General features: G+C 42.8%; 1 protein-coding gene across 1 annotated transcript in view; it reads left to right on the forward strand.

The window, feature by feature from the left end:
• LOC139394495 (zinc finger protein 236-like) overlaps window positions 1–24,683 on the forward strand; it is a 92,243-nt gene that overhangs the window by 23,539 nt on the left and 44,021 nt on the right. Inside the window, exons 9-16 of the mRNA XM_071142571.1 lie at window positions 2,453–2,630; window positions 4,517–4,789; window positions 8,643–8,846; window positions 8,936–9,068; window positions 14,813–15,073; window positions 15,386–15,642; window positions 19,855–19,956; window positions 23,258–23,400. Coding sequence (XP_070998672.1) covers window positions 2,453–2,630; window positions 4,517–4,789; window positions 8,643–8,846; window positions 8,936–9,068; window positions 14,813–15,073; window positions 15,386–15,642; window positions 19,855–19,956; window positions 23,258–23,400 — 1,551 coding nt within the window. The remainder of the gene's footprint in view (window positions 1–2,452; window positions 2,631–4,516; window positions 4,790–8,642; window positions 8,847–8,935; window positions 9,069–14,812; window positions 15,074–15,385; window positions 15,643–19,854; window positions 19,957–23,257; window positions 23,401–24,683) is intronic.

The raw sequence follows: 24,683 nt of genomic DNA on the forward strand, positions 1-24,683 counted from the left end.
TCTGTAGTAAAGCAATGAAACGAGAGCTAACTCTCTCGTGACCGCGCCTCAGAGCCTGTGGCAATCTGCCAGACACCTGACTCATTCCTCTCTTATTCGGTCCCACTTCACAGTAGAAGCCTGAAACAACGTTTTAAAGACGGTTGACATCTAGTGGAAGCCTTAGGAAGTGCAACAACCAATATTTGTATCTACAATAGGGGCTGAGTTAAACTACAAGCCTCAGATTTCCCACTTCCGGGTTGAATTTTCCTCAGGTTTTCGCCTGCCATATGAGTTATGTTATACTCACAGACATCATTCAAACAGTTTTAGAAACTTCAGAGTGTTTTCTATCCAATACTACTACTAATATGCATATATTAGCATCTGGGACAGAGTAGCAGGCAGTTTACTCCGGGCACCTTATTCATCCAAGCTACTCAATACTGCCCCCCTGTCACCAAGAAGTTAATTATGATCAACTGAATGATGAAAATATTAGATTAAAGTAGGCTAATGCAATTGAAGGCATGTATCAAATTCTTGCTTGGACTGAAACTCCCAAAGTCATATCCAACCCTTTATACACATTTAAAGCAATAGTCGTGTGTGTGTGTGGTCACCTAGATGATCATTTCAGCACTGTTTTGATTGGGACAGCGCCATCGCACTGCTTTGAGGCAAGCGTTGGGGATTTTCTTTCTCACTGGATCTCAGTTGAGGTGTGTGCTAATGATCATCTTTATACTAGTTTTCTCATTACATTAGCTGATCAGAACGTTTTGCTTGCATGTTATGCAAGTGGATTTTTCTCTTCACTCGCGTAGTAGCCTGTCTTACTCCCTTCAAAAAGCCTGTGACTTGTCTCATAGTCAATCAATGTGATTCCCCCCCCCCCCCCACTGAATCTGTCTGTATATTTGGTTAATTGATCTCTGGCTGGTAGCTTGTTTATTCATTCACTGACCAGAAACATTTAGCATGCAATAATGTAGCCTAAATCTACTAATATACTTATCTATTGCCTTCATATAGAGCCAAGGCTATTTTCTTATTGTCCCAATCCCGCTGAAACCCAAAATCTTGACTCCTGTCTCGCATGAAAAATCCTAACTATATTCTGTAATCCAGGGGTTGGATTATCCAAGCACATCTATTTTATTTTATTTTTTTACCTTTATTTAACTAGGCAAGTCAGTTAAGAACAAATTATTATTTTCAATGACGGCCTAGGAACAGTGGGTCAACTGCCTTGTTCAGGGGCAGAACGACAGATGTTTACCTTGTCAGCTCGGGGATTTGAACTCGGTTACTAGTCCAACGCTCTTAACCACTAGGCTACCCTGCCGCCCCAATGCATGCCAAAATACCGCTATAACATTTCACACGCTTCTCTGCGCTGTCTTGTATTGCCGCCCATTATGAGAGCTTCCCTAGAGAATGTGTGATCAACAAATGGTGAGAGTAGATATGGATATTTACATTTTTAAACATAGATAAAATATAACACCTTGATATTTAAACAATTTCCTCTCTCCATCTCCCCGATCTGTATAAACATCAACTAGATTTAGCCAAATAGAATATCTCCTGTCATTCGTTGGAGGTTATCTAGGAAGCGTAGCAATTTTGCTCAATTTACTTTTGCTTGATGGCGATTACAAAGTTGGTGTTATTCGACAACGCTATAGACTGTCTTGGGGTGCACTCTGTGTGTGCTCTGTGTCCAGATAGCCTAGGCCTACTGCTGAAATGAGCTGAATTAATTGAGGAACATGATTTCGCAATTCACAACAATGTCATTGGCAATCAAAGTTACTGTGTCGTTACTAAATATCAGTTTCACTTGCTGTGAATTCTTTAAATAGTGGCACAGCGACAATCTTGTTTTGTGAGAACCCTGGCATAGTGACCACATCTTGGTTTTAAACCTGGTTTTGAATGGGAATCAGTTTTTGGCTCACTTTAAATGTCAGACCAGGCTTGGGTTGGACCGGGATCAAATTGTCAGTTTGCTTCTGATGAGAACTTAATTGGGGTCTTGTGTGCAGTCTGGCAGTGTCAATTATGCGTGTGCTTTGAATTTATGATGACTTTTTGTGAAGTAAATACACTAGGCTTAAGGCTTCTTTGCGACAACCTGTTTGGATAATGTGATATTTTATTTCTTGCAAATCTGCTGCGGCGGGCGTATGTTGTGTATTTCGTGGAATTGCATTAGTGCGACATTGGGGTAAAACGTTGTAATTTCCCTTTTTTGGAGAAATGTGAAGAGTGGGCCCAGGATAGTCCCGGGATCCTGGTTACCGGTGTTAATCCCTAGCGTCATGTAGCCTAGCTCCAATAATGTGATCGAGGCATACAGCACAGTACTATCCAATACTGTGGATGGGAAAAAAATGTACTAATTCATAGTATTAGTCACAGTTTTTTGTTAAACGCTGTCACCCCTGAACCCACACCCATACAGCAAGCCCTGGAGAACAGTGGGTTGAGCGTGGTTCAGTCCCAGACCAACGGAGCGGCCAGACAGACTCAGAGCCATGCCGCTGAGGGGGCTCTACCTGACAGTAAGAAGTTACCAGGCCAGGACAAAACCGCCAAGAAGGAGAAGAAAAGTATCTTCAAAAAACCTGTACAGATGCCAGGTAGGGCATACCCCAAATAATGTTCTTGTGTTTGTCACCGTCTCTCCGTTCTGTTTCAACTCCCATCAGTTTACTAGCGCGTGAAATGTCCATTGACAATAAACAGGTATATTGCATATAGTGCATTCGGAAAGTATTCAGACCACCTTCCCTTTTTACCACATTTTATGATGTTACAGCCTTATTCTAAAATGGGTTAAATACATGTTTTTCCTTGTCAATCTACACACAATACCCCATAATGACAAAGCGAAAAAAGGTTTTTAAAAGTCTTTGTAAACGTATTCAGTCCCTTTACTAGTGGACTCGAAATTGTGCTCGGGTGCATACTGTTTCCATTGATCATCCTTGAGCTGTTTCTACAACTTGATTGGAGTCCACCTGTGGTAAATTCAATTGATTGGACATGATTTGGAAAGTGACACACCTGTCTATACAAGGTCCCACTGTTGACAGTGCAGGTCAGAGCAAAAACCAAGCCATGAGGTGGAAGGAATTGTCCATAAAGACAGGATTGTGTCAAGGCACAGATCTGGGGAAGGTCTACCAAAAAATGTCTGCAGCATTGAAGGTCCCCAAGAACACAGTGGCCTCCATCATTCTTAAATGGAAGAAGTTTAGAACCACCAAAACTCTTCCTAGAGCTGGCAACCTGGCCAAACTGAGGGATCGGGGGAAGAATGGCCTTGTTCAGGGAGGTGACCGAGAACCGTATGGTCACTCTGACAGAGTTCCTCTGTGGAGATGGGATTACCTTCCAGAAGGACAACCATCTCTGCAGCACTCCACCAATCAGGCCTTTATGGTAGAGTGGCCAGACGGAAGCCATTCTTCATTAAAAGGCAAATGACAGGCCACTTAGTTTGCCAAAAGGCTCCTAAAGGACTCTCAGACCATGATAAACAAGATTCTCTGGTCTGATGAAACCAAGATTGAACTATTTGGCCTGAATGCCAAGCATCAGGTCTGAAGGAAACCTGAAACCATCCCTGCGGGATCGAGGGAAAGATGGAAGGTTCTAGTCAGGGCAGTGGGAAAAATGAACGCCGCAAAATACAGAGAGATCCTTGATAGAAACCTGCTCCAGAGCGCTCAGGACCTCAGACTGGGGTGAAGGTTCACCTTCCAACAGGACAACGACCCGAAGCACACAGCCAAGACAAAGCAGGAGTGGCTTCAGGACAAGTGTCTGAATGTCCTTGAGGGGTCCAGCCGGACTTGAACCCGATCTAACATATCCGGAGAGACCTGAAAATAGCTGTGCAGCAACTCTCCCCATGCAACCTGACAGAGCTTGAGAGGATTTGCAGAGAAAGATGGGAGAAGCTCCCCAAATACAGGTGTGCCAAGCCTTTAGCGTCATACCCAGGAAGCCTCAAGGCTGTAATTGCTGCCAAAGGTGCTTCAACAAAGTACTGGGTAAAGGGTCTGATTACTTAAGTAAATGTGATATTTCAGTTTTTTTTATTTTTATATATATATATAAATTTGCAAAGAATTTTTTTTAAATCAGTTTTTGCTTTGGCATTTTAGGGCTCCAACAATTTAAATCATATTTGAATAAGGCTGTAACATAACAAAATGTGGAAAAAGTCCAGGGGTCTGAATACTTTCCAAATGCACTATATATTGAGAGTTTCAATTGATCCCCAGAATTGATGGAATTTAAGTGTATTTCATCTCGGCTCTGTGCCTGCTCCCCTCATGTGGGACCGGTGTCGTATCCATTAGGGCACACTATAACAAAACGTTTTGAAACCTAACACGAAAATGAATGTTTGTTATTGGCCAGGTCCAAGGTAGTCTCTCCCTGTTTCAGTCCGTCTTTCTTCCATTTGATGCTTAATGAACACAACCCATGTCACCTCTTTCCCCCTTCCCCATAGGCTCCATCAGGGAGGAGAACGGCGTGCGGTGGCACAGCTGCCCTTACTGCAGCAAGGAGTTCAAGAAGCCCAGCGACCTGGTGCGCCACGTCCGCATCCACACACACGAGAAGCCCTTCAAGTGCAAGCAGTGCTTCCGTGCCTTTGCCGTCAAGAGCACCCTCACTGCCCACATGAAGACGCACACAGGCGTCAAGGCCTTCGAGTGCCAGTGCTGCATGAAGTGCTTCTCCACGTCGGGCAGCAGGAAGGTCCACATGCGCCTACATACAGGTGAGTGATTATTATGGCGTTGTCATTATGGTGTGATATTAGCACCAACTGAGATTTGAACTCAACCATTTTGATTGTATTCATAGATACACATTTGGTTCATTTTCATGCCAGCCAGGTAGGCTATACTCCTGTTGTAAAGATAAGCAATGTGCTTAATATTTGTTAATATTAGGAAAGTTGTGAAACATATATATAGTAGGCCTAGTCTATATAAAGCTGATGGGATCCTCTTCTATTTAGTAGAGGCCATCACTCTGTTTTCTCACGCAATTGCATAGCCTATAGAAATGTTGAGCAACATGGGCTCATGGGCTCTCATGAAGTGTTTGATTAGATTTTCGATTACATTTGCATTGATGTCAGAGTGATTTAGAGGGACAATAGAGTGCTGAGTACCAGTCAGTTAGCAAGTTTGGTAGGCTACTATCAGCAGCATCAGAGCTTGGAGAAGCCTAATTATCGTGACTAAACGGTTATGTGGAATTTGACTGCCTTCATGAGTCGTGACCACTGGTGTGGCGGTAATACGGTCACCGCAACAGCCCTACTCATATTCGAGCAGTGAATATCAAAGATTCAACCACAAAGACCAGGGACGTTTTTCAATGCCTTGCAAAGAAGGGCACATATTGGTCAATGGGTAAAAACAAAAAAACATTGATTATATAACCCTTTGAGCATGGTGAAGTTATTAATTACATGTTGGATGGTGTATCAATGCACCCAGTCACTACAAAGATGCAGGGATCAAATCAAACTTTATTTGTCTCATGTTCCGAATACAACAAGTGTAGACCTTACCGTGAAATGCTTACTTACAAGCCCTTGACCAATAGTGCAGTTCAAGAAGAGTTAAGAAAATATTTACCAAATAAACTACAGTAAAAAATAATACAAAGTAACACAATAAAATAACAATAACGAGGCTATATACAGGGGGCACCGGTACCGAGTCAGTGTGCTCTCGATGGTGCAGCTGTATAACTTTTTGAGGATCTGGGGACCCATGCCAAATCTGTTCAGTCTGCTGAGGGGGAATAGGTTTAGTCGTGCCCTCTTCACGACTGTCTTGGTGTGTTTGGACCATGATAGTTCGTTGGTGATGTGGACACCAAGGAACTTGAAACTCTCAACCCGCTCCACTACAGCCCTGTTGATGTTAATGGGGGCCTGTTCGGCCCGCCTTTTCCTGTAATCCATGATCAGCTCCTTTTGACTTGCTCACGTTGAGGGAGACGTTGTTGTCCTGGCACCACACTGCCAGTTCTCTGACCTCCTCCCTATAGGCTGTCCGCAATGTTGTCGTCAGCAAACTTAATGATGGTGGTGGAGAGCATTCCAAGACGCGTGAAAGCTGTGATTGTAAATCAGGCTTATTCCACCAAATATTGATTTCTGAACTCTTCCTAAGTTAAAATGTTAGGATTGTGTTGTATAAAAATGGTTATGAACTTTATTTTCTTTGCATTATTCAAGGTCTGACAACACTGCATCGTTTTTGTTATTTTGACTAGTTGTCATTTTCTGCAAATAATGCTCTAAATGACAATATTTTTATTTGGAATTTGGAGAAATGTTGTCAGTAGTTTATAGAATAAAACAAACATTTCCATTTTACCCAAACACTTACCTACAGTTGAAGTTGGAAGTTTACATACACCTTAGTCAAATACATTTAAAATCAGTTTTTCACAATTCCTGACATTTAATCCTTGTAAAAATCAATCGCTTTATTTTAAGAATGTGAGATGTCAGAATAATAGCAGAGAGAATGATTTATTTCAGCTTTTATTTATTTCATCACATTCCCAGTGGGTCAGAAGTGTACATAGACTCAATTGGTGTTTCGTAGCATTGCCTTTAAATTGTTTAACTTGGGTCTAAAGTTTCGGGTAGTCTTCCACAAGCTTCCCACAATAAGTTGGGTTAATTTTGTCCCATTCCTCCTGACAGAGCTGGTGTAACTGAGTCAGGTTTGTAGACCTCCTTGCTTGCACACACTTTTTCAGTTCTGCCCACACATTTTCTATAGGATTGAGGTCAGGGCTTTGTGATGGCCACTCTAATACTTTGACTTTGTTGTCCTCAAGCCATTTTGCCACAACTTTGTAAGTATGCTTGGGGTCATTGTCCATTTGGAAGACCCATTTGCGACCAAGCTTTAACTGATGTCTTGAGATGTTGCTTCAATATATCCACATAATTTTCCATCCTCCATGATGCCATGTATTTTGTGAAGAGCACCAGTCCCTCCTGCTGCAAAGCACCCTCACAACATGATGCTGCCACCCCCGTGCTTCATGGTTGGGATGGTGTTCTTCGGCTTGCAACACTCCCCCTTTTTCCTCCAAACATAACAATGGTCATTATGGCCAAACAGTTCTATTTTTGTTTCATCAGACTAGAGTACATTTCTCCAAAAAGTACGATCTTTGTCCCAATGTGCAGTTGCAAACCGTAGTCTGTCTTTTTTATGGCGGATTTGGAGCAGTGGCTTCTTCCTTGTTGAGTGGCCTTTCAGGTTATGTCAATAAAGGACTCGTTTTACTGTGAATATAGATACTTTTGTACCTGTTTCCTCCAGCATCTTCACCAGGTCCTTTGCTATTGTTCTGGGATTTGCACTTTTCGCACCAAAGTGCGTTCATCTCTAGGAGACAGAATGCGTCTCCGTCCTGAGCGGTATGACGGCTGCGTGGTCCCATAGTGTTTATTCTTGCGTACTATTGTTTGTACAGATGAACGTGGTACCTTCAGGCGTTTGGAAATTGCTCCCAAGGATGAACCAGACTTGTGGAGGTCTTGGCTGATTTCTTTTGATTTTCCCATGATGTCAAGCGAAGAGGCACTGAGTTTGAAGGTAGGCCTTGAAGTACATCCACAGGTACACCTCCAATTGACTCAAATTATGTTAATTAGCCAATCAGAAGCTTTTAAAGCCATTACATAATTTTCTGGAATTTTCCCAGCTGTTTAAAGGCACAGTCAACTTAGTGTATGTACATTTCTGACCCACTGGAATTGTGATACAGTGAAATAATCTGTCTGTTAACAATTGTTGGAAAAATTAGAAATTTGTGGAGTGGTTGAAAAAACGACCTAAGTGTATGTAAACTTCTGACTTCAACTATATAAATAGTAAAACCAGAGAAACGGATCATTTTGCAGTGGTCTCTTAATTTTTTCCAGAGTAGTATTATGACAACATTTTGCCCGTTTTGGACTTCGGTGAAGTTCTTTTCAGTTGTTCGGGCAGCTGGAGTCAAGCGAGTCTACACCCCTTTGTCTGTGATTGGTCAACAGTAGGGATTCTTCAATAAAGTCTTTGTTGTCATTCAAAGAGATGGCTTGTTTTCATGCAACACATTTTTGGGGGAAAATACTGCACCAAACATTCTAGTTAGATGTAAAATTGAGCGATTTAAGATCTCTTTGGCAAAAACGTAAAAATGAATGACAGATTTCTAGAGTTATCTTAGATGAATTCTGACTATTCGGAGGAATCGTATACTGGCTATGGCGTCTCAAAATGGACAAACAATACTATAGCCGCTTGAAAAAGAAAAGTGAAGGTCTTTAAAGCGAGTATGCGAGTTCGGCTAGTTGCTGACAACTTTAGGCGTTGGCGTCCACAGGATTCTTTTGATTTTATGTCATCTCTCAGGAGACATTGGTACGTTAAATCGATTTCGGCCTACTCAATATGATACTGTTTAAGTATGTATTTTCTCTAGTGTGTCTCTTGATTAAACTGATATGAATACATTTCCATTTCAAAACTGATGCAGTTTGTTCTCGTTATTTTTATTTCATTCTATGTGCTAATTGATGCGAATGTTCTTGTTGTCAGGTGTGCGTCCGTTCCCGTGCCCTCACTGTGACAAGATCTTCCGTACGTCGGGCCACAGAAAAACGCACATCGCCTCCCACTTCAAGAGCCTGCAGCAGAAGAAGCACAAGTTCCCACGCAAAATCCACAGAACCAAGGTGTCCAAGAGCAACCTACCTCTGCCTGATATCCCCCTGCAAGAGCCCATACTCATCACGGACCTCGGTAACGCATGCATACTCGCTCGCTCCCTCACATTCACGCATGCACACACATACACACGCACTTTGTTCATATTGTCCCCTCCTCCCCAGGTCTCATCCAGTCCCAGAACCCTCGCCTGGTCTTTCAGACATACCTGGAGATGGTGGACAATGATCGGCCATACAAGTGTCCCTGCTGTAACAAGGCCTATAAGAAATCCAGCCACCTCAAGCAGCATGTTAGGTACAGATATCCTCTATATACACACACACACACACACACACACACACACACACACACACACACACACAGAGTTTGTATTCACATGTATTCCTTTAGAAATATCATCCTCTCTGAAGCAGCCGAATGTAGCAGTGAATGTATTTCTGATACAGTGCATGGATATATAGTTGTGAGAGGAAGTTATATATTTCGCCTCAGCTTCGATCTTCTTGTACCTTGTCACTGGGATAAGCCTGCTGTAGCATGTCAGACAGCTGCTGAGCTGCCGTTATCAGTGGAGTTAGAGTCCACCCCTGTGGCTTAGGGGCATTAGCTCCTCATTTAATGCGAGAGGGATGAGCCGGGCTGAGCAGAGCCCGGGGATGGACAAGGAGGCAGGGGGAGGAGGGCTCAGCACATGGCAGAGGGTTTGAGCCACTGGCAGACACATGGGTTCAATTAGTATTTGTTTTCTTTCACATACTTTGAGGGTTTTATTGAGCCTGCCTAGAGTGCCAGGCAAACTTGATCAAACGCAGTTAAAGTACAGTATATACATTACCGTTCATAAGTTGCAAAATGAATAGGAAATTTAGTCAAGAATTATTTTGAATTGAAATAATAATTGTGTCCTTCAAACTTTGTTTTTGTCAAAGAGTCCTCCATTTGGAGCAATTACAGCCCTGTAGACCTTTGGCATTCTAGTTGTCAATTTGTTGAGATAATCTGAAGAGATTTCACCCCATGCTTCCTGAAGCACCTCCCACAAGTTGGGTTGGCTCGATGGGCACTTCTACGGTCCATCTGCTCCCACAACAGCTTTATAGGGTTGCGATCCGGTGACTGTGCTGGCCATTCCATTATAGACAGAATACCAGATGACTGCTTCTTCCATAAATAGTTCTTGCATAGTTTTGAGCTGTGCTTTGGTTCATTGCCCTGTTGTAGGAAGAATTTGACTCCAATTAAGCTCCGTCCGCAGGGTATGGCATGGTGTTGCAAAATGGAGTGATAGCCTTCCTTCTTAAATATCCATTTTACCCTGTACAAATCTCCCACTTTACCTCAACCAATGCACCCCCAGACCATCACATTGCCTCCACCATGCTTGACAGATGACATCAAGCACTCCTCTAGCATCTTTTCATTTTTTTATGCATCTCACTAATGTTGTTCTTTTTGATCTGAACACCTCAAACTTAGATTAGTCTGTCCATAACACTTTTTTCCCCAGTCTTCCTCAGTCCAGTGTCTGTGTTCTTAATCTTTTCTTTTTATTGGCCAGTCTGAGATATGGCTTTTTCTTTGCAACCCTGCCTAGAACGCCAGCATCCTGGAGTCGCATCTTCACTGTTGACGTTGTTTTGCGGGTACTATTTAATGAAGCTGCCAGTTGAGGACTTGTAAGGCATCTGTTTCTTAAACTGGGCACCAGGGCTTCCCACTCCTCTTTCTATTCTGGTTGGAGCCAGTTTGCTCTTCTGTGAAGTGAGTAGTTCACAGCTTTGTATGAGTTTCTTGGCAATTTCTCGCATGGAATAGCCTTCATTTCTCAAAACAAGAATAGACTGACGAGTTTCAGAACAAAGTTCTTTGTTTCTGGCCACAAATGCTGATGCTCCAGATACTCAACTAGTCTAAAGAAGGCCAGTTTTATTGCTTCTTTAAATCGGCACAACAGTTTTCAGCTGTGCTAACATAATTGCAAAAGGGTTTTCTAATGATTAATTAGCCTTTTTTTAAATTATGAACTTGGATTAGCTAACACAACATGCTATTGGAAGACAGGAGTGATGGTTGCTCATAATGGGCCTCTGTACGCGTGTGTAGATATTCCTTAAAAAATCTGCCGTTTCCAGCTACAATAGTCATTTACAACATTAACAATATCTACACTGTTTTTCTGATCAATTTGATGTTATTTTAATGGACAATTTTCTTTGCTTTTCTTTCAAAAACAAGGACATTTCTAAGTGACCCCAAACCTTTGAACGGTAGTGTATGCAAAAGTACTTGGATTCCCCTTCAAATTTGTGGATTCAGCCACGCCCATTGCCCATGACTTTCAATGTGGCACCATCATAGAATGCCACCTTTACAACAAGTCAGTTCGTCAAATTTCTACCCCGCTAGAGCTGCCTCAGTCAACCGTGAGTGCGGTTATTGTGAAGTGGAAATGTCTAGGCGCCGCGAAGTGGTAGGCCATACAAGCTCACAGAACGCGAGTGCGGAGTGCTGAAGCGCATACCGCATCAAAAATGGTCTGTCCTCGGTTGCAACACTCACTACATAGTTTCAAACTGCCTCTAGAAGCAACGTCAGCACAATCATTGTTAGTCTGGAGCTTCATGAAATGGGTTTCCATGGCCGCGCAGTGGCACACAAGCTTAAGATTACTATGCGCAAGGTCGAGCATCGATTGGAGTGGTGTAAAGCTTGCCGCCATTGGAGAAGTAGAAACGCGTTCTCTGGAGTGATGAATCACACTTCACAATCTGGCAGTCCGACGGACGAATCTGGGTTGGCAGATGCCAGGAGAACGCTACCTGCCCCAATGCATAGTGCCAACTGTAAAGTTTGGTGGAGGAGGAATAATGGTCTGGGCTCCTTAGTTCCGTTGAAGGGAAATCTTAACGCTACAGCATACAATTGCATTCTAGACAATTCTGAGCTTCCAACTTTGTGGCAACAGTTTGGGGAATGCCCGTTCCTGTTTTTGCATGACAATACCCCTGTGCACAAAGCGAGGTCCATACAAATGGTTTGTCGAGATCAGTGTGGAATAACTTGACTGGCCTGCACGGAGCCCTAACCTCAACCCCATCGAACATCTTTGGGATGAATTGGACCGCGGACTGCGAGCCAGGCCTAATCGACCAACATCACTAATGCTCACTTATGCTCTGGTGGCTGAAGTCCCCGCAGCAATTTTCCAACATCTAGTGGAAAGCCTTCCCAGAAGAGTGGAGGCTGTTTTGGCAGCAATAATTTTGCAATTAGATGTTAAGCTAGCAGGTGTACACATACTTTTGGTCATGTTGTGTATTTAAAGTATAGAAAACAAATACAATTTGAACCCAGGTCTGGCTAATGTCTACTGTCTATGCCCTGTGGGCCTGGTTTATGATAGGACAGGCCAGTTAGAGAGGAAAGCATGTACAGAGGGAAAATATTTGAAGGGATTTAGGGACAGAGGGGGAGAGAAATATTCAAATGTGGGGTGGCAGGTAGCCTAGTGGATAAGAGCATTGGGCCAGTAACCACAACAGTAATTGCTCCTGTAAGTCGCGTCTGCTAAATGACTAAAATGTGTGACAGGCCATTTTATTTTGTCTGGTTTAATCTCCAGGTCGTTGTCAGGAATAACGTGTAATGTCACAGTGATGGATAGGTCTTATTTTTGTTTTCAGTAGCCTAAGTCATTACAGGTCCATTAACTAGCAAATGTATCTGGAAAATGTCATCCCGCCATTTACCACAGGAACAAAATCCCTCTACAATGAGTATTGCATTCAGTTTCTGTGTTTTTTTCTTAGGATGAGAAAAATGGGAGATTGAAGTTTGGGGCTCCAAGGAGTAATTGGCGAGCGATATTCATTGATTCTCTCAAGATGTCGTTTTGCCCTTTGGGCTGACACATCGAATCTTCCCCTTTTACTAAAATGTTTCTTCGTTTCACTACTGTGGGGAAAAGAAAAAAGTAACAGCCTATTTAATAAAGGTCACAGTCTCGATAAACAAGGAAACAAAAGTTGACCTTAATGTTAATATAATATAATATAAAACCTTAATAACAACGTTGCCTTCGCTGCTCTGCTCAGTCTATCTGAGATTGATGTTCTGTATTCCCTCCTGTCTGTTTACTTTAGACCTAGGACCGAGCCCAAGTCAAAACTCTGTCACATTATACTGATAAACGTGTTCCTCAGAGGGAATTTACTGCATACACCAATCATAACGTATAATGCTTACTGTTTTTTTTTATTTTTAGGATTTGCAAATTCGAGTCCCTTGACATGTATAGAACTATTTATTCTCCCTAATTTGAGCCATTGACTCAGACCATAACACACCCAGTCATAACATCACCTGTCATAACATTACATTCATAACATTCTACTATACCCAGGGTTGATATGCAAAGTGTTTGTGATATGACCAGAGGGAGATTCTTGCGGATCAAAACGTTGTCAGTAAAGGTGGTCTTTGGGAGCATATTCAGTGTGAGGGCCTTTCTGTTCTTGTGATGATACAGTGCATTCGGAATGTATTCAGACCTCTTGACTTTCTCCACATTTTGTTACCTTACAGCCTTATTTTAAAATGGATTTAATAGTTTTTTCCCCTTATCAATCTACACACAAAACTTCATAATGACAAAGCAAAATGTATAAAACATTGTCAGGAATTTTTGCAAATGTATAAAAAAATAAATAATATCACACTTTACTCAGTACTTTGTTGAATCCCCTTTGGCAGCGATTACAGCCTCGAGTCTTCTTGAGTCTTTTTGGGTATGATGCCACAAGCTTGGCACACCTGTATTTGGGGAGTTTCTACCATTCTTCTCTGCAGATCCTCTCAAGCTCTGTCAGGTTGGATGGAGAGCATCACTGCACAGCTATTTTCAGGTGTCTCCAGAGATGTTCAAGTCCGGGCTCTGGCTGGGCCACTCAAGTACATTGAGACTTGTCCCGAAGCCTCCTGCGTTGTCTTGGTTGTGTGCTTAGGGTCGTTGTCCTGTTGGAAGGCGAACCTTCGCCCCAGTCTGAGGTCCTGAGTGCTCTGGAGCAGGTTTTCATCTCTGTACTTTGTTCTGTTCATCTTTCCCTCGATCCCGACTAGTCTCCCAGTCCCTGCCGTTGAAAAACATCCCCACAGCATGATGGTGCCACCACCATGCTCCACTGTAGGTATGGTGCCAGGTTTCCTCCAGACGTGATGCTTGGCATTCATTCCAATGAATATAATCTTGGTTTCATCAGACCAGAGAATCTTGTTTCTCGTGGTCTGAGAGTCCTTATTAAGGTGCCTTCTACAGAGGAGTGGCTTCTGTTGGGCCACTCTACTATAAAAGTCTGATTGGTGGAGTGCTGCAGAGATGGTTGTCCTTCTGGAAGGTTCCCCCATCTCCACAGAGGAACTCTGGAGATCTGTCAGAGTGACCATCAAGTTCTTGGTCACCTCCCTGACCAAGGCCCTTTTCAGTTTGGCTGGGCGGCCAGCTCTAGGAAGATCTTAGTGGTTCCAAACTTCTTCCATTTAAAGATGATGGAGGCCACTGTGTTCTTGGGGACCTTCAATGCTGCTGACATTTTTTGGTACCCTTCCCCAGATCTGTGCCACGACGCAATCCTGTCTCGGAGGTCTACTGACAATTCCTTTCAACCTCATGGCTTGGTTTTTGCTCTGACATGCACTGTCAACTGTGGGACCTTATATAGACAGGTGTGTTCCTTTCCAAATTATGTCCAATCATTTCAATTTAGTGCAGGTGTACTCCAAGTTGTAGAAACTTCTGAGGATGATCAATGGAAACAGGATGCACCTGAGCTCAATTTGGAGTTTTTCTGTTTTTTATTTGTAATAACTCTTGTCATTTTAACCTGTCATTATGGGGTATTGTATGTAGATTGAGGATATATATATATTTTTTGTAATCAATTTTAGAATAAGGCTGTAGCATAATAAAATGTGTAAAAAGTCTTGGAGTCTGAATAGTTTCTGTCTCATGATATTAACATTGTTCGGTCATCTTCCATCAGGTCTCACACGGGAGAGAGGCCGTACAAGTGTGTCCAGTGCAGTAAGGGCTTTGCCTCCTCAGGGGTGTTGAAGGCCCACATCCGGACCCACTCGGGCCTCAAGGCCTACAAGTGCCTGATTTGTGACACCACGTTCACCACCAGCGGCAGCCTGCGCCGCCATATGACCACCCACAGCGACATGCGACCCTACATGTGCCCTTACTGCCAGAAGACCTTCAAGTCCTCACCCAACTGCAGGAAGCACATGAAGACCCACAGGTTAGTAATGCTCATGTGTTGTCGGGCACAGAGTTGTTTCAGGTCATGTGATCTGACCAGGTGGAAAAAGGAAAAACTACAGGCCCTAATTCAGGGCATGTGATCAAGAATACTGGCTAGCTAAGTGGCTAGCACTGCGTCGCTCTCCCAATTTGGTTATTGTCACATTGCTGAAATTTGTGTGAAATTGAATCTTTCTCAACTCTAAATCTCTAGATATCTAATATTTCCATAAGAAATGGCTGATTTCTGTTTGTTTTGTAGGTCAAAGTAGTAAGCAACCTGAATCCACCTCCTCATTCCCCCTCCCAGGTATGAGTTGGCCCAGCAGCTCCACCAACAGCAGAACCCGGAGCCCTCGCCGCTGGACGACCCCATGGATGGCACCACCGTGACCCACGACCTGCAGGTGGAGCTGGAGGACGGCACCCTACAGCAGGAGGCTCCTTCCACGGTGGGCTCGGAGCAGCAGGGCATGCTGGACCTGGGCCAGGCACAGGTGGTGGACAGCGGCCAACAGGTTTCGCTGGAGACCCAGCTGAGTGACCAGCCCCTGGGACAGGAAGAGGGTAAGAGTGTCAGCATGTTAGAAGGCATCAGTTTAGACAAGGCACAGACTCACTGGTCTTGAACACGTAAAACATAGTTATTTGGGACGCATGGTGATTGCCAGATCAGTGATTCTGTGCGGTCTGACCGCAGTCTGATCTCGAACATAGTCTTTTCATGTCGATGACAATCATGCCACAACTTTATAGGCCTGCTGCCACATCAATGGGGTCAATTTCACACCATGTGTATTGATTTCAAAATTAAATAAATCGTGAACATGAAAAATAAAGTTGACAATGTAAACATTATATTTTCGAGAACGGGTGAAGTAATGTATGTTGAAATCAAAAACCAAACAATTGAAAACAAAAGGTATATAATTGTAAACTAAAATAAGACATCAAAATGCACAAACTTGTAAGCAAATAATTTTAAAGCGAGAGCAAAACTATGACAAATGCAAAAAAATATATATTTGAAAACATATGCAAAAATAATTTTCGGTGAAACTTTCCCAGCAACCAATCCTATTGAATACATTCTTCCTACACTCTTGCCAGCATGTACTACCTTTTGGTTATGCTACTCATATCTCTGCTTTTGATGTCTGTTTCTTTGCTTTCACTGCCAGTCTTTTCGATTGCGAGTTTTGGCATTATTTTTCCGTGAAGAGCGGGGTTTAGAGGGAGGCGTAGACAATGAGTCTCCATTGGTCCGCTAGTTTTTCTCATTTGTCATAGAGTCTTGCTCTTGCTTTGAAGTTAGTTGCTTACAAGTTTTGGGATTTTGCTTTTGATGTGTTATTTTTGTTTACAATTCTATACATTTTGCTTTCAATTTTTTGGCTTTTTGATTTCAACATCAATTATTTCCCCCGTCCTCGAAAATATGTTTACTTTCTCAACTTTATTTTTCACGTTCACGATTTATTTTATTTTGAATTCAAATCATATGGTGTGAAATTTACCCCGTACACATCCCTCTAACTTTCATTGGGGGATCCACGTAGTTCTGTGTTGGCTGTACAAAGGATGATGCGAACAAAGTGATCCACCCCTAGAAGGTGTCTGAACCCTTCCCAACATCAACAGACTCTCCACCCGTCTCTCTTGATCTTAGACTGTATTTTTCATTTGGCCAGTCTACACGGCAAGGTGTTTAATTTTCAGGGACAATGGTTCGCTACAACTGTGTTAGCAAATAAAGCAAGGGACCTTATTCATATTTTGAATATCAATATCTTTCTAAACGGCACTCCTTTAAGAGGGCAAAGGGCACAAATCTGCGTTTCTAAACGGGCACTCATCTTGTCCGTCTGTGTAACTCCTCCATCTCTATTCCTTCCTTAACTCCAAATGGTAAGTCCATTTATTTAACTTTTTATCTGGCCCTTACTCAAATGCTATTTCCATACCAATGATGGATCTTCAGAAACCTTCTCTTTTCTTATTGGTGCCTTTCTTGGAATTGTTATTCCAATGGGTTTTTCTATACAATGAGTTTTTGGATTGCGTCTCGTTAGGATTCATGGTGTGTGACTGACGGAACCACGTCCTTGACCTTGTAGCTTTTAACATTTTAAAACCGTTCCAACATATGCTATATTTAACCTCAGCAGAGCGAGAGAAGAGCATAGCACAACAAATGAAACTGGGCCAGTGGTCAAGCTTCAATCCTCATTAAAATTGTTGATTTGATTTACTGATGCCGTCAAAAAATAATTAAAAAAATTGTGTGTGTGTGTAATATATATAAAAAAAGGATACAAGCACAGTATTCCATCAGTCATTACCCCACTTTTTTAACAAAATGAGGCTATATACATATATATACACACACACACTAACGCTCAAAAGTTTGGGGTCACTTAGAAATTTCCTTGTTTTTTTAAAGAAAAGCAAAAAAAATGCCCATTTAAAATAACATCAAATTGATCCGAAATAAAGTGTAAACATTGTTAATGTTGTAAATTACTATTGTAGCTGGAAACGGCTGATTTTTATTGGAATATCTACATAGGTGTACAGAGACCCATTATCAGCAACCATCACTCCTGTGTTCCAATGGCACGTTGTGTTAGCTAATCCAAGTTTAGAATATTAAAAGGCTAATTGATCATTAGAAAACCCTTTTGCAATTATGTTAGCACAGCTGAAAACTGTTGTCCTGATTAAAGAAGCAATAAAACTGGCCTTTAGACAAGTTGAGTATCTGGAGCATCAGCATTTGTGGGTTCGATTACAGGCTCACAATAGCCAGAAACCAAGACCTTAAAAGATAAAAGATCCCAGCTTATTTCTCTCAAAGTTTGTGCAATAAAAAGGTTAATAAAAGGCTACAATGTGCCGTGTTGTCACACGACGCCACAGATGTCTCAAAATGGTTGTGTTTATATTTTTGTTCAGTGTAATATGTACAGGTAATTTCCAAAATAATGGAAACACTTGAGTAAATGAGGTATACAAAGTATATTGAAAGCTTGTGCAATTAAGCAATTAACATCCCATCATGCTCAGGGTCATGTATAAAAATGCCCAGTTGCCCATTATTTTGGTTACCATGACCAGAAGATGAGATCTCAGTGACTTTGAAAGAGGGGTCTGAAAGGAGCATTGGGGGTTTAAAGGGTGTGTCAGTCTCCAGATCTCAACCCAATTGAACACTTATGGGAGATTCTGGAGTGGCGCCTGAGACTGCATCAACACAACACCAAATGATGGAATTTATTGTGGAAGAATGGTGTCGCATTCCTCCAATAGAGTTCCAGACACTTGTAGAATATAAGCCAAGGTACCCTGATGCTGTTTTTGCGGCTCGTGGTTGCCCAACATCCTATTAAGACACTTTATGTTGGTCTTAATTTTTTTTGTTTTTTTTGCAGTTACCTGTACAGGTGAACCTTCGAACTACAAAATTGCCTTGTCATATCATGTTTGCCTCGGTTAAACGGCAAACAACAGTCGACATAGAGAGGCTGTTTGAGTCTACAGGAAAGTCTCTAAAGTAATTTTTTTTCTCCCCCCTGTCTCCATCTCAGATGGGGTAGGATAGTATTCTTGGTCTCTGCATTGCCACAAAGGGCTCTTGTCAAAGGTAGTGCACTATATAGGGAATAGGGAGCCACTTGGAATGCAGTCTGAGTATCACAGTGTGACAGTGATTGGGCCTGGGGAGCTTTAGACGGATCAAAGGTCAGCAAACTGGAATCAGGTTGGTACTCCAGAGGACAGGTCGCCTGTCTGTCTTCAAGAAAGGTCACTATTGTCAGTGGCAGTCTTTTTGCCATTCAAAAAACTAGAGGGCAAACGAAAATGGAGACTTGATTAGTGACCTTTCTCTCTAGACTCTCAATCTCAACTTTCAAAAAATATGTTCATATGACTTTCATTTTGCCAGGATAGACCATGGGTGTTAGAAACCTCTGTTCTGAGGGTAATCCTGATTGCCATCTATAAGGTTTGAATTGAAACACCGTGCACGGTAGAACTGGCCGAATAAAAACCATCTAAGATCCATAGTCTATAATTCCTCTCAGTACAAAGAAATACTGGACTTGCTCTACGTGAAGCATCTCTAGTTCTCCAGTGCTTTGTGCTTGACATTCAGCCTGGGGTCCAAAGACCGACAGTAAATTAAAGATGAACCCCAATTTGACGACTGAACCCTGACTTGCTCTCTTGTTGCTGTCTGCGTGCTGTGTTGCTTTAACGGCCTAGAGCAGTCGAAAGCGGGATTTTTTTCCCTGTGCTTTATATATATTTCCACACTATGAGGTTGGAATAATAGTGTGAAAATGATGATAATGACCTTCTAGTGTAAGAGCTGTTTGAGAAGAACGCCTGAACTTTCTACCTATTTTGGTGGGAGGGAGTTTTTGCCTTCCATGTTGACATCACCATGCGGTAAATTAGTTAATAGACCAATAAGAAAGAGTTCCAAACTTCTCTGCCGATAAATGCCCATTTTTTGTTTCCCCCTCCCCACTCAAATCACTCCCACACAGTCCTAGCAAAATGTTGTTGTTTCTTTGCTAAGAAGCTACAGTATTTTGGGGTTTTGTATCTTTCTGACCATTTTCATTGGGAAAAAAATCCCAGTAATTATTTGATGTTGAGACAAAGGTCCAATGCAGCCGTTTTTAAGTGAATCATAATACTTTGGTCTTTTATTTACCCAGACTAACCTGCTTTGTTCCTCTGTCTTCTTATCTTTCCCCCTCTTGACTCCAGACACCTTTGTGACTACCCAGCATGCTCTGCCTCAGAATATTAGCCAGTTTGAGACACAGACACTCCCGCAGCCTGGCTTTGACCAGCAAACACTTACTCAAGGTAACTCATGCACGTACACACACAAACACACATTGCATGGTAGTGCCATACAAACCTTTCTCTCGGTACATTTAACAATGTCTGTGAGTTAACCCGGAGTAAATTATGCACTGGCACACACATACACGCGTTGGCAGCCACGCGGGCTGTCTCAATCCAGTGTAATGGACAAACGCCACGGTTGCCTCTGACCTCTGGCTGAGAAGAGCCCATTTACAGCGAGGACTGTCAGAAAGCATCTGCTTGGCACATCAGATGTAACATTTTCACAATGGGTAGCCTAACCTTTTGTCTCCGTAACGATTGCATCCAGCCTCTATTGCCCACAGCAATATGCTCTCCCCCTCCTACAGAGGTGCATCAAACACTAGAACACGTTCTCTTTCGACAGGTTTCCTGCCACATCCAAGGCCTCCCTATACTCTCTGTATAGTTTTGATAAAGTAAAAAGTTTGATGTCATAAATAAACCCGAGACCGACAGCAGGGAGGATATTGATGTGTGTGTGTGTGTTTCTCGTGAGCATGTGTGTGGCACTCCACCAGGTGGACTTCTACACATTTCCTCTCCTCTCTTGTTCTTTTCAAGAAGGAAAGTAAGGAATTATTAGAGGAATCCGGGTACTTCTCTCTGCCGTCTGCCAGCATTTTAACGAACCGTGTCCGTTCATTAATATCAGTGAGTGGAGCTTTAATGAAGGACTGTGTGCTTCAGCGAGTCCCCTAATTTGCACCCGAAGACAATCCGACTGGTGGCACAGGAAGTTTCCTGCACAGTCTTTGTCCACACGCGCGCACAGACTGGCAGCATGGGCTCTCTGGAAGCATCAGTTTGTTAATGGCGCGTTGTAGGAGGATGAGCCGTTGCGATCCTTAATTAGCTTTTGAGGAACTTTTCCAATCACACTTTTAGCCATGTTTGCAGTAAGTCATTAATTAATGTCCTCCTCCTAATTTGGCAAAGGCTCTAGCCTCTAGCCAGATATCCAGATGTACAGGGTTAACTCATTTCGTGCTGTGGTGCATCTCCTGTTGGGAAGTGTGAGGTTTATCCTTAATAGGCTTTTCAAATCCACTTCTATCTCTGTAATCAATTAATCTATTCTAAGGTTCAAGCTGTGTACCAGTGGAGACTTGTGGTGGGAGAAATCAGAGGACAGGTTCCTGGAATTAAAATGATTGGAACGGTATCAAACACATTCATTCCCTTACAGCCATGACAATGAGCCCGTCCTTCGAATTCAAGCTTCCACATGTGTATATGGTGCATTTGGAAAATATTCAGACCCCTTGACTTTTTCCACATTTTGTTACATTACAGTCTTATTTGAAAATTGATTAAATATTTGTTTCCCCTCATCAATCTACACACAATACCCCATAATGACAAAGCAAAAACAGGTTTTTAGACATTTTTGCAAATGTATTAACAGTAAAAACTGAAATATCACTGTTACATAAGTATTCAAATCCTCTCTAGCTCTGTCAGGTTGGCTGGGAAGCGGCATCGCTGCACAGCTATTTTCAGTTTTTTTCAGAGATCGGGTTCAAGTCTGGGCTCTTGCTAGGTCACTCAAGGACATTCAGAGACTTGTCCCGAAGCCACTCTTGCGTTGTCTTGGCTGTGTGCTTAGGATTGTTGTCCTGTTCGAAGGTGAACCTTCACCCCAGTCTGAGGTCCTGAGCTCTCTGGAGCAGGATTCTATCAAGGATCTCTCTGTAATTTGCTGAGTTCATTTTTCCCTAGATCCTAACTAGTCTCCCAGTCTTTGCCGCTGAAAAACTTCCCCACAGCATGATGCTGCCACCACCATGCTTCACCGTAGGGATGGTGCCAGGTTTCCTCCAGAGGTGATGCTTGGCATTCAGGCCAAAGAGTTCAATCTTGGTTTCATCAGACCAGAGCATCTTGTTTCTCATGGTCTGAGAGTCCTTTAGGAGCATTTTGGCAAACTCCAAGCGGGCTGTCATGTAACTTTTACTGAGGAGTGGCTTTCGTGCCCTGATTGGTGGAGTACTGCAAAGATGGTTGTCCTTCTGGAAGGTTCTCCCATCTCCACAGAGGAACTCTGGAGCTCTGTCAGATTGACCATCGGGTTCTTGTAAGATGTGGATGTCGATTAAGGCAGCCCCATGCACCTCTCTGAGGGCTTGGGTTAAATGTGGAAGACACATTTCAGTTGAAGGCATTCAGTTGTACAACTGACTAGGTATCCCCTTTTCTCCGCCGATTGCTCAGTTTTGCCGGGTGGTCAGCTCTGATTTTTAAAAAATTTATTTAACCTTGCAACTCAGTTAAGAACAAATATTATTTACAATGACAGCCTACCCCGGCCAAACCCTCCCCTAACCCGGACAACGCTGGGGAAATTGTGCGGCACCCTATGGGACTCCTGATCACGGCCGGTTGTGATATGGGATCGAACCCGGGTCTGTAGTGACACCTCTAGCACTGCGATGCACTGCCTTAGACCGCTGCGCCACTCGGTCCCCAAAAGAAGAGTCTTGGTGGTTCTAAACTTCTTCCATTTAAGAATGATGGAGGCCACTGTGTTGCTGGGGACCTTCAATGCTGCAGAATTTGTTTGGTACCGCTACCCAGATCTATGTCTCGACACTGATGTCTGCGCTCTACGGACAATTCCTTCGAGACCATGGCTTGGTTTTTGCTCTGACGTGCACTGTCAACTGTGGGACCTTCTATAGATAGGTCCAGTCAATTGAATTTCCCACAGAAGGACTCCAATCAAGTTGTAGAATGCCAATGCCAACGGGAAGCACCTGAGCTCAATTTTGAGTCTCGTAGCAAAGGGTCTGAATAGTTAAGTAAATTAGCAAAAATGTCTAAAAAACAGATTTTGCTTTGTCATTATGAGGTATAGTGTGTAGATTGATGAGGATTTTTTAAATGTATTTTGTTTTTATTAATAGGTGGCGGCTAGTGGTTAGAGCTTTGGGCCAGTAACCGAAAGGTTGCTGGATCGAATCCCCAAGCTGACAAGGTAAAAATCTGTCGTTCTGCCCCATGAACAAGGCAGTTATCCCTCTGTTCCCCGGTAGGCCGTCATTGTAAATAAGAATTTGTTCTTAAACTTTATTTAACTAGGCAAGTCAGTTTAAGTAAAACATGAATAATAATAATAATACATTCAAATAAGGCGTAACAAAATGTGGAAAAAGTAAAGTGGTCTGAATACTTTCTGAATGCACCCTCCTTTAGAGTTGCTAGGGTCCCTTAAGTTCTCATACAGGGTTAACCCATTGTATGCTGTAGTGCTGTATGCTTTTGTGTCCTCCTGCAGGTTTCACCATCACTGCGGACGGCTATTCCCAGGCCCAGTTCTCCACGGTGCAGCAGCTACAGGACTCCAGCACCCTGGAGTCTCAGGCCCTGTCTTCCAGCTACCACCCCCAGAACCTGCTCCATGTGCCCAGCCAAGAAGTGGTGAGTCCAGCACCGTCAGCCTCTGACCGCCACACCTTCCACGGAGGGCTTCCATCTCACCATCATAGCGTGGCATTGGCTCTATGTAGAGAGTAGGGTTGCAAAATTTCCCCAAAGTTCTCAGTAAACCCTTCCATAGGGATTTCTGAAAAACACAGGGACTTTGGGAAATGTCAAATGTAAATGTTATTTATCACACGTGTCGAATACAACTGGTGCCGACTTTACAGTGGAATGGTTGCTTACAAACTTGGTTGCTTACAAAATTATAATAAATCAAAAATGAACTAACACAAAATAAATACAAAACAAAATACAATACAATACACAAGAAGGGAGCTATATACAGGGAGTACCAGATCAATGTGCAGAGGTATTTGAGGTAGATATGTACATGAAGGCAAAAAGTATTTGATACACTGCCGATTTTGCAGGTTTTCCTACTTACAAAGTAGAGGTCTGTAATTTTTATCATAGGTACACTTCAACAGTGTGAGACGGAATCTAAAACAAAAATCCAGAAAATCACATTGTATGATTTTTAAGTAATGAATTTGCATTTTATTGCATGACATAAGTATTTTATCACCTACCAACCAGTAAGAATTCCGGCTCTCACAGACCTGTTCGTTTTTCTTTAAGAAGCCCTCCTGTTCTCCACTCATTACCTGTATTAACTTCACCTGTTTGAACTCGTTACCTGTATAAAAGACACCTGTCCACACACTCAATCAAACAGACTCCAACTTCTCCACAATGGCCAAGACCAGAGAGCTGTGTAAGGACATCAGGGATATAATTGTAGACCTGCACAAGGCTGGGATGGGCTACAGGACAATAGGCAAGCAGCTTGGTGAGAAGGCAACAACTGTTGGCGCAATTATTAGAAAATGGAAGAAGTTCAAGATGACGGTCAATCACCCTCGGTCTGGGGCTCCATGCAAGATCTCACCTCGTGGGGCATCAATGATCATGTGGAAGGTGAGGGATCATCCCAGAACTACACGGCAGGACCTGGTCAATGGTCCATTAGTAACACACTACGCCGTCGTGGATTAAAATCTTGCAACGCACGCAAGGTCCCCCTGCTCAAGCCAGTGCATGTCCAGGCCCGTCTGAAGTTTGCCAATGACCATCTGGATGATCCAGAGGAGGAATGGGAGAAGGTCATGTGGTCTGATGAGACAAAAATATAGCTTTTTAGTCTAAACTCCACTCGCCGTGTTTGGAGGAAGAAGAAGGAGGAGTACAACCCCAAGAACCTCATTCTTTGGGGATGCTTT

This window comes from Oncorhynchus clarkii, chromosome 3, assembly GCF_045791955.1.
Source record: "Oncorhynchus clarkii lewisi isolate Uvic-CL-2024 chromosome 3, UVic_Ocla_1.0, whole genome shotgun sequence".
Taxonomy (NCBI): Eukaryota; Metazoa; Chordata; class Actinopteri; order Salmoniformes; family Salmonidae; genus Oncorhynchus; species Oncorhynchus clarkii.